This window comes from Helobdella robusta, assembly GCF_000326865.2.
Source record: "Helobdella robusta unplaced genomic scaffold HELROscaffold_29, whole genome shotgun sequence".
In the NCBI taxonomy this organism is placed as follows: Eukaryota; Metazoa; Annelida; class Clitellata; order Rhynchobdellida; family Glossiphoniidae; genus Helobdella; species Helobdella robusta.
In genome coordinates, this window is record NW_008704475.1 from 806,211 (window position 1) to 817,315 (window position 11,105).

The following is an 11,105-nucleotide window of genomic DNA, read 5'->3' on the forward strand; positions in this document are numbered from 1 at the left end:
TTAGTAGAAAATAAAAATCATAAGAAAAATAAAAGTTATGAATAGAAATTATAAACTAAGATTGTTTACTAAACGTTTGATATGTACTAAAATTAAAAAGGATGGTGTTAGAGATGTTGTCAAATGTTGTGTCTGAGATGCTTTTGCTGCTCATGTTAAAAGTTCGAATGTGCTTGTTAATCTTGCTCAGCGTGTGTGGAGAATAAAAAACTTTAAATATTTTGTGATGTTTGTTTGAAAATGTATGATAGAAGCTTGAAAGTAAATGAGTGAATGTCTGAATGACGTCTCTGGTAAGTGGAAAAACATCACATGAAACTACTGCTGATATTTAGAAGTTATCTGACATAAATGAGCAGATCAAAGCTGATATTCAGTTAGCTTAACAGGTTCTCGTTGATAATTTTATCGAAGGAATGGTAATTTGGAAAAAAAATTTGTTCACTGAAAAACGAATTAAACAGATGTTGGGCCAATGTGGTCCTACCTCGTGTGGTCATGTAGTCAACGTCCTACCTCGAGAGAACTGGAGGCAAATTTTTATCTGGTGTGATGACAAACAGCTGGCAATTTTTCGTCTCACATTTCTTGACGTCTCCAACGTGATAAACAACATTTTTCGTTAATTTTTATTACTTTGAATCAAAGTATTTTCTGTTCTGGTTGATTTTGGAACAGTATGTAAGTGATAGCTTATATGGATTTTCATTATGTACAATTGAATCTCTTGTTTGGGTACTCAGACGTTTGCTTCAGCGATCAACGAATGTGAAACCTTATATATTCCTTAGTCTGGTCATGAAGGATAACAATAACAACAATAATGTCATTTTATACAGAACAAACACACAGTGTATAAATACACGTAAAACAACGCATCACACACTTTAGCATGTGATAGGCGTGGATTTCTTTATATTCGAACCCCGACACAGCACCAAAAATACCAGGCATCTTGACCGTTTCACCATCGCACCACCCGATCATAGAAAGATCATTGAAAGTATAACAAAGAATAAACGAAAATTACATAATTAAATTGTAGTTTATCGATAGTTTTCGCTGAACGCAACAATATAGAGAGTGACAGAGTAGATTTACTTTTAAAGTGATACATGACAGTTTTACTAGTAACGTATCATTGAAATTTACTTACCAGCAAAAAATTAACTAAGATAAATAAACATGATTCTAGACAATCATTATGATTAAAACAAATAAAAATTTGTTACCTTGGTTAGTTCAACACGCCATTCTTCTAACATATCCTCATTGGCATATGTAGCTAATTTCGATTTACCATTTCCACCTTGCACTGCTCTTTCACTTTCATCCAACAAGAAGCTTTCATCTACAAATATAGTTTTAAAATATAATCAAAAACATTCTGATAAACATATCCAAATTAAAAAAAACTCGATTAATGAGATAATTGGGATTGGATACATGAAAAAAAGCCAAAAAATGTGAATTGCTTGCATTACATGACATGAGTCACGTTTCTTATAGAAAATAGATAGATGACACCTTAGACTAAGACAGAAAAAAGAATGTCCACTGACCGTAACAGCTTTTGTTATTTTTTCAAGCCAAATACATGATAATTTTATTAAAAAATAAGATATAAGCAAGAAAAAAAAGAAAAACGATCAAAAGTCATAAAATACAACAATAGTGGGAAATATTCGGCTAAACATCTAAATTCAATATTTGTTTTGCAAATTAAAAAACACCAAAAAAATTTACGCTTTAAGTATTTAAAAAATTTAACTATTTTTTAAAAACTATTGAATAGTTAACAAACACAGAACCCAAACCATATCATACTTCACAAATGTTACAAAATGGACAATTTAAATTAAAAATTTGGTTTCCAAAAGTTAATGTGTTAGAAGTGAAAAAGAAGACTGGAAAAGAATGGAACAAAACAAAATAAATGATAAGGTGTGGTGACTTGCATCAAGTACGTATGTGGGTGAAAATATTTTTTTACTAAATTTCTACTTAAGCTTTTTAATTTTTAACTAAAAAAATTCATTTATTCGGCAGAGTAGCAGTATGTCTCTAACGACAAAAATGCATTTTGTGAATTAACTAAAGAAGACACCTTAGTTTGCAATATTATCTACTTATCAAAGGCACTAAGTTGATGTTTAAACTCGGGCTACTGATGAGTCCCATAAGACGCAACGCGTCTAGCCTTTCACGAATGAGGTGTTCACAATAATGCACTTGTGGTCGTGGTGAGAGACGATGCATGATATGTAGACGACCACACCCGCAATGAGCCGGTTGAAAAATCTTCATCCCTATAAGTGAGATTTGAAAGGAGCCATCAAATCTCATTTACATTCAACGCATGCAACTCCAATAACCCGCCAATTTTTTGACAACAAAAAAAATAACTTATCAAAACAACAACGCCATAACCTAAAAATTGCTCTGGATCAACAATTTCTTGTGATGGAACCAAATGGAGCGATCTACAGGACATCCATCCGACCGTCTCCAGCAAACTGCTGCAGCAACCCAGTCCAGCCACGATAACTTTTGTCGGTTTTTCGTCATCGAAGCAATCTAACGCAACCAACCTGTTCCGTTGACTATTTCTAACTGCTCTTTTCTCTCATCACCTTCCTATTCAAACGCACTCCAAGTAAGTGCCAGATGCTCTCAGTGATGCAGCATTTAGTCCGAAGCACCCTTGCCGCGCCATTCTAACACAGGATCCTCCTTACGCAATATAAAAAAAACCTTCCGTTTAAAATGGTCACTAACAATACAATTATTGCTTCCTACAACAATGAACAAACAATGTCAGACTGAAGGCTGCATCCGTCATCCCTCACAGCAAAGCTGCTCGGTCCGCGGTTACACTAAGCTTCGGTGCTACTTAATGGATGGCCGCCGCAAACCTCAAAAAAAGACGAGTCAGTATAAAGTTTGCCTGGAGCAATCAGAAGGACTCTATATTATCCCAACTCCGCTCTACCGCATCTTACATGGCAGCTACAAACCCAGAATCGACAGTGGGCTCACCAACATCTGTCCATCAATATCCTGATGATGTTACACATCTGTTTAGCTGCCCCATCAACCCCACATAACTCAAAATAATAGACATGGCTAAATCCAATCGCAGTGGCAAATTTGGCTCAGCCTCCGTTTTATCCAATGAGCCGATATCCGAGACGCAAGGCAACAACAACGATGACCTAAAAATTGCAGAAGCTATCCTAATCTATTAATAAATCTCAAATAAACATACAACAAAAATTGATTACACCATTAAAAACTCGACGCCTTAATGATAACTCTAATTAAGTTGTTGTGTACAACAACTTACAGAGGGCAACACCCATCAACAATAGTACAATTTTTCGTAATTTTGAAAGCCTATCAACAAAATTCAACACTTTTTCGTCGTCATTCATTATCGCACCAATATAATTTGTTTGCGTTAATTGTTTGATGTTAATTTTGTCTCAATTAATTTAAGTTAAGTTGATTTAATTGTAAATTCTTGTTTAATCGACAAAAGAAGGAATTTAATTTTGTAAACGTTATAGGATAACCTGTATTGTTTTATCAGACTATTAGATATAGTGAGATAATTTACTGTTGAATATGTCGAAAGATAAATGCAACAAATGTAATGTTAAAATCAAAGAAAGTAACAAAGAGTTAATTTGTTGTGGCATATGTGGTGACGGCAACCACATCAAATGTATTCCGACTGATGCTCAATTCTTGACAGCAGTAGTATCCGATCCAAATTTATTTTGGCTCGGCAATAGCTGCGTTAAGGACATTAAAGAAGGCTTTAAAAAGATTTGTGATCTGCAAAAATCCCAAAATGAAATAGTTTTTAACCAAGATAAGCTTAGTGATGAGCTAAGTTCTTTTCGTCGTGAGTTGGCTTTAATTGACGCAAATTTAAGCAAAATGGCCAACAAAATTGTTGAATTTGATAAGTCGGTAACAAATGTAAACACGCAGATTAAAGATGTTGAAGGGGGTTTGAAAAAGAATTGGACTGGAGATGTAAAGGGAACCATCAAAGAAGAAGTTAAATCGACTACGTTGGCTCTGAACAATGTCGTCAAATCAATTAAAAACAATGTCGAAACAATAAACCGTGAGTGCAATGTTGTGTTATTTAGGCTCAGTGAAGCTGAAACTAACTCTGCTGATGCTCGCAATGATGATAAAAAATTGTTATGAATTTGCTTTCAGTCATTACAAATGATGAAATCAAGGAAAGTGATATTAAGAAAATGTACAGAATTGGCAAAAAAGGTGACAACCCACGTCCGATGTTGATTGAGTTTAAAGAAAAGTCTATGAAAAACATGATAATGTAAAATCGTGTGAGGATGAAACAATTGAGTGACGAATTAAAAAATGTAAGCATAAGCCATGACTTCACTAAAAAACAGCGTGAGAAATGTAAAAAACTGGTAGCTGAAGCAAAAGATAAACAGAAACAGGAGTCGGGGGAATTTTTGTATAGGGTGAGGGGAGATCCGTCAAATTTGAGAATAATAAAAATACAAAAATATTCAACAAAAAACTAAAGCATACTAGCTCTGATTGTGCGTCTTTAGTTTTCAACTCTTCTGGTAATGTCAATAAAATTAAGGTGGGTCTGTTAAACATTAGATCTTTGGGTCCAAATGTTGATGATGTTCATGGGCTGCTCAATGATGGCTTGGATGTTTTGATGCTTACAGAAACTTGGCATAAATCCTCTGAAAATATTTGTCTTAGTTTGGCAAAGCCACGTGATTTTAGTTTTTTGGAACAAGTTAGGCTAAATGATCCTGGGCATGGTGGTTTGGTAACGTATTTCAGAAACCACTTTAAATGTGTAAAAATTCCATTGCCAGTGATAATTAAATTTGAAGCGATATATTTTAAATTGACATTACGGAAAACTTCAGCAATTTTTTTGGTGATTTATAGGCCAGGTTCTGCTCCTCCTGCTAAATTATTTTTTGAAGAATTAATTTTAGTTTTAGAACAAATCACACTTTTATGTTGCAGCATTGTAGTTGCAGGTGACTTCAACATACACGTAGAAACTTCGTCAGATATATATGCAACGGCCCTTGCTGATATTTTCTCTAGTTTTGATCTAGTCAATAGAATTAATCAGTCTACCCATGTGCTTGGGGATACCCTGGATTTAATTGTCACATCGGATGGTTTTTTTTTTTAGAAGATATATTGGTGCACCCATCTGGTATCTACTCAGATCATGGTTTAGTAACTGGTCAATTTTTAATCAATCCGACTCCAGTCATTTTCAAGAAATCGTAGATCAGATCCTGGAAATGGGTGGATAAAAAACGTCTGACTGAGCTTTTGAGGTGCTCACCTATCTCGAAACATTATGGACAGGATGATGATGTCGAATTGGGTTTTAAAATATTCAATGAAGAGCTTTTAAAAATTGCTGACGATGTTGCTCCACTTCATGAAGTTCGTTGGAAACATGTCCCGACTGCCCCATGGTTTGACAGTGACTGCAAAAAGGCTAAGCAAATGTGTCGAAAAAAAGAAAGAAGGTTCAGAACTACTGGTTGTATAATGATAAAGTTGATTGGGTACTGGCAATGAAACAAAAGAATGTTTGTTACTCAGTGAAACGAAGGAGTTTTTGGTTCGCGAAAACATGTCAATTTAAAAAGAATTCCAAATACTTATGGCAAACGATTAATAAATTATTAGGAAAAGAGACAAGTGTTGAAAATGAAGTTGGTTAGATGCATAGCGCCGATGATTTTAAAAAAGTGACAAGTTGAAAGTGACCGAAAAGTCAACTGAATGTTTTAATTTTTGAAGTCCCTTCTTCAAATTTGCACTACCGAAGCACCATTCCACAGCCCCACAGGCAAACTTTACAAGCAAATCGATGGTGTCGCTATGGGTTCCCCCCTTGGCGTCCTATTTGCAAGTTTTTACTTAGGACATCTGGAGAATGAGACCTTCAAAAAAAATGCAAATTTAAAACCAAATATCTACACTAGATACGTTGATGATATCTTTGTCTCTTTTAACGATCCTGAACAAATCACCCAACTTCTTGGTACCTTAAACAAATCAAAACTAAGATTTACCATTGAAATTGAAAAAGAACAACGTTTACCTTTCCTTGATGTGTTGGTCACCCGTGGCGAAGAACGATTCAAGACTGCGGTCTATGTCAAAGAAACAAATACAGGAATTTGTTTGAATGGACAAAGTGAATGTACCGAACAATTTAAAAACAGCACAATAAAATCATTTGTAAACCGGGCATTCACACACTCTTCCAATATTGAAAATCGCGACGCCGAATTAAAAAGTCACTAACCTGCTTGTAAACAATGGATATAAGACTTATTCTATTGAAAAGATTGTTAAAGGCAAATTACTACACAACAATAACCTTCCTAGTACCAACAATCAAGATAACGACGTCATCTTGTATTACAGAAATCACATGTCAACTGCATACAAAGTAGATGAAGCTATTCTTAAACGTATCATCAATAAAAATGTCACACCAACCAACCCAAATAATAAAGTTAAACTCCGAATATATTACAACAATAAAAAGACGTCTCACCTAATACTGAAAAACAACTGTAGTCCTAGAGATAACTCTGTGCTAAGGCGTAATCACGTAATATATGAATTTAATTGCCCCTTTGACGGCTGTACATGTCAACGTGACTCATATATCGGGATTACTACTACCTCATTGACTAGAAGGCTTACGATGCATAAACAGAGTGGTACTATCAAATCTCATTTGGACTCAACACACTCAATCACTATTAGCCGTGAAATCCTAGACAGTAACACCAAAGTAATATACTAGAACAGCAACTACACGCATCTTAAAATTGCAGAAGCAGTCCTAATTGACATCAATAAACCAAAAATAAATATACAACAAAAAATGACAACCTCACTTCCAACCCGGCGCATAACCAGCAACGAAACCAAGAAGTAATAAAAACTAGCATTGTAAATAGTGACAAAGAAGAATATGATGCTATCGATGAAGAAAAGGAGACCAAAGAAGATGACCAGCCAATAAAGAAACCTGACACCTAATTTCCATCTAAGTTCACTTTGACAAAGTCAATCTTCATCAAAGTTCATTTTGACAAAGTCAATATTTCCCTATATAAACAGCAAAAAGCACTGATGATGATTCATTAAGAATCGAAATATGGCCTTATTTGCAGCATGAATTCGGAAAATAAGTTTATTTTGACTTTTAATAAACTAAACGTTCACCAAAAAACTTTAGTGAAAAAAATTGAAAAAACGAACTACAAACATATTAACACCAAACATTCGGTAGAATTTATAGAATATTGTAAAAAATATATGTATATATATATATGTAATGAAGGATTTCCACTTCATTATGAATTGAGTTATGGTGTATAACGTTATTGTGTAAATTGTGAAACGTTTGACACATTAAATTTAAGTTTTTGTTTGAGTTGAAATTATTTGGATATTTTGAATATTTCTTAAGTTTTACGTTTGACAGATTAAATTTAACTTTTTGTTTGAGTTGAAATTATTTGGATATTTTGAATATTTCTTCTAGGTCTTAGTTAATATTGGTTATTATATATAATAGCTTTAATTGTTGTTTCTCTTTTTCAGAGCAACACAATTTAGTTGTTATATGCCGAACTCTATTATAAAACAACAATTCTACAGCTATTGAACCATGGACAAATTGAAATTTGAATTCATTGTAAAATCGAACGAAGATCCAAAAACAAATGTAATATGCATAACCTCAATTACGGATATGAACAACCGCATATTTGCAATTCCGGATAAACTTCAGCCGGTAAAATTTCATGAAGACAATTATGAAGACTGAAACTTTTCTGAAAGTAAAAACTACATTACAAAGAAGACATGAAAAAAGACAAGTATGGATTTCATTAACACCAAAAATAAGAAATGTTTATATAGATGAAAATGGAAATATGCAGTTAAATGAGTATTTACTAGAGGAAATTACTGCGGAAACACCGAAACTGACAGATACGACTGGAATTTCTGAAGAAACACTGTCAAAAATATTGGAGAATTTTACAGAAACGACCAAGGAAATAAATAAACCTCAACATATAGGAAACCTAACGAGAACATTTGTAATGGATAAATTTTCAAGAAAAACATCAAATGTTTCTCAATGGATGAATATTTTTGAAACAGAATGTGCTCGTTTAGAAATAAATGAAGATACAAAAAAATTGAGGCTCTGAGGAGGTTATTTTTAGAGGAAACGTGCATGGACTGGTACAGTTCTATGCTAATAAAGTATAGTGTAAATTCAGATTGGTGGATGTGGAAAAAAAACTTTTGTGAAACCTATGCTGACAAAGGTTGGTCGCCAGTCCGGTACGCAATTTTATTTAAACACAAACAAGACTCATCATTATTAGCATATGCACAAAAAAAAAGATTATTATTAGAATTAAATAAACCAATGGATAAACAAACCCTCATTGATTTAATCGCTACCATATTTTATAGCGGATAAAATAGATAGAGATAATTTAAAAGAAACAGAAGATTTATTTAATAATATTCGAGGTTTAGAGCATTTAGTAAAAAAAAAATTTTGAAAAAAAGATTATCAGTTTTGAAAGCAACATTAAGGAGAAACATGACACAGACCGGCGGCCATGCAGAATTTGTGAAAAAGAAGAAAAAAGAACTCGCTGTCATCCAGAATCACGGTGTTGGTTCAAAAACAAAAACAGTGATCGACCACTAAGAGACCACATTAAAAGCAATAACAATTCTGAATTAGAAATCCAGTTAAATGAAACTAGTCCAAAAAACTTGTAATTCCACCATTAATCAAAATAAAATTGACAATAAATGATACTTTAGAAACTTTAGGAATTTATGACTCAGGATCAAATGTATCTTTAATAAATTCAAAATTATTGTCAATAAATTCAAAATTAACGAATAATAAAACACGAAAATTTAAATTAATTTAATTAAATTTAATTTAATTAATGGTGTGAAAAAATCTATTGGAATAATGACTTTAAAGAAAAAAATTTTTAAAATTGAAAAATATATTAATGTTTTTGTTATAGATAAAAAAAATTTTGATTACGATTTTTTAATTGGATTAGATTGTATAAGAGCATTTCAATTATGTCAAAATGAAAAATTAGAAATCAGACAAACAATTCAAGATTTCAAGAAAGATGGAAGTAAAAATAAAATAAATTTCAATGAACATATAAAAACGACATGCTTCAACATCTCAGTAAACCATCTAAACTTTCAGCAACAATCTGAAATTAATAAAATAATTTCAAAATATAAAACACTTTTTGCTAAAGATAAGTACGACATAGGCACGGTGAAAGGATATGACGCCCATATTGATTTACAAGTAGATAAATATTGTAGTAAACGACCATACAGGTGTAGTATTGAAAATAAAAAAGAAATAGAACAGCAAGTATCAAAATTATTACAGAAAAATTTGATTGAAGAGTCTTATAGTTCTTTTGCAGCTCCAGTAACATTGGCTTATAAAAAAGAAGGACGAAAATGTAGATTATGCATAGATTTTCGTGACCTAAATAAAATCGTAGTTCCTCAATCACATCCGTTTCCGCTAACCGAAGATTTAATGGTAAAAAAAAAGGAACTGTAAATATTTTTCAACATTGGATATAAACTCTGCATTCTGGCCAATCCCTTTAAAAATTGAAGACAGAAAAAAAACTGCATTCGTTACTCATTTCCAATGGACCTGCTTACCATTTGGTTTAAAAACATCTCCAGCAATTTTTCAGAGAGTATTGAGTAGTATCATTAGAAAACACGGACTATCAGACTTCACTGTTAATTACATAGATGATATTTTAATATTTTCTGAATCATTTACAGAACATATGAAACACTTATCCTTGCTATTGGATGCGATTCTGAAAGAAGGATTCAGATTAAAATTTTCTAAATGTAACTTTGCCCAAGACTCAGTTAAATATTTGGGTCATATAATAAAAAATAACACAGTAACTCCATTGAAAGATAATTTAATTGCAATAAAAAATTTTCATGTCCCCAAAACACGTTAAAATGTTCGACAGTTCTTGGGTAAAATTAATTTTTATGGAAAATATGTGGCTAATTTATCAATTATATTAGAGCCACTGTATAAATTGTTAAGAAAAGATGAACAGTTTATTTGGTCGAAAAAATGTCAAGAATCATTTGATAACATAAAAAATCTACTTTGTAAGAGCCCCATTTTAAATATCTTTGATCCAGACAAACCAATACACATTTATACAGACGCTAGTATACCGGGTATAGGTGCTGTCCTGAAGCAACCACAATATAATGTAGAAGAAAAGCCTTGTGCATATTTCTCAAGGAAATTAAATGATAAAAAAAAAAGCCATTCATTTGGAGTGCTTAGCTATAAAAGAAGCAGTAAAATATTGTCAACATTGGCTCATGGGAAAAAAATTCACGGTTTTCTCTGATCATAAACCCTTAGAAAAATTGAATATTAAAGCTAGACCAGATGAAAAACTAGGTGATCTCACGTATTATTTGTCACAATTTGATTTTGAAGTAGGTAAGGCGACAGGGGTTTCGGAAGTGGCGGCTGAACATATTAAAGCGAGTGGGGTGATAGGAATTGAAGTTATGATGAGAATTGCTAACAGTATGTTTGATGATGAAGGTATACCTGAGGATTGGCGACACAGTGTGCTGGTGCCGTTGTATAAGGGCAAAGGAGATGTGAGAGATTGTGGGTCATACAGGGGTGTGAAATTACTAGAGCACGGAATGAAGGTAGTGGAGAGGGTGCTTGAGAGGAGGTTGAGAAGTATGGTGACAGTTAATGAAATGCAGTGTGGGTTTATGCCTGGTAGGGGAACGGTGGATGCGTTGTTCATGGCGAGAATGTTGCAGGAGAATTATAGAAAGAAGAAACGAAGATTGTACATGTGTTTTGTGGATCTAGAAAAGGCTTTTGATCGAGTACCGAGGAAGGTCATTGAATGGGCGTTGAGGAAGAAAGGAGTGAATGA

At 33.1% G+C, this 11,105-nt stretch overlaps 2 protein-coding genes across 2 annotated transcripts in view; both read left to right on the plus strand.

The window, feature by feature from the left end:
• Positions 1-3,627: 3,627 nt before the first annotated feature.
• HELRODRAFT_174234 (hypothetical protein) lies at positions 3,628-5,322 on the plus strand (the record flags this gene model as incomplete). The annotated part of the gene is made up of 5 exons (XM_009020777.1): positions 3,628-4,138; positions 4,237-4,318; positions 4,376-4,514; positions 4,580-4,835; positions 5,222-5,322. The coding sequence occupies 5 exons, from the start codon at positions 3,628-3,630 to the stop codon at positions 5,320-5,322; spliced, it is 1,089 nt and encodes a 362-aa protein (XP_009019025.1).
• Positions 5,323-8,695: 3,373 nt separating this feature from the next.
• Positions 8,696-11,105, plus strand: part of HELRODRAFT_174235 (hypothetical protein) — a gene marked incomplete at both ends in the record, with an annotated part of 4,716 nt that continues 2,306 nt past the window's right edge. The window contains 2 exons of the mRNA XM_009020778.1: positions 8,696-8,770; positions 9,338-9,477. Of these exons, the coding sequence (XP_009019026.1) occupies positions 8,696-8,770; positions 9,338-9,477 (215 nt within the window). The remainder of the gene's footprint in view (positions 8,771-9,337; positions 9,478-11,105) is intronic.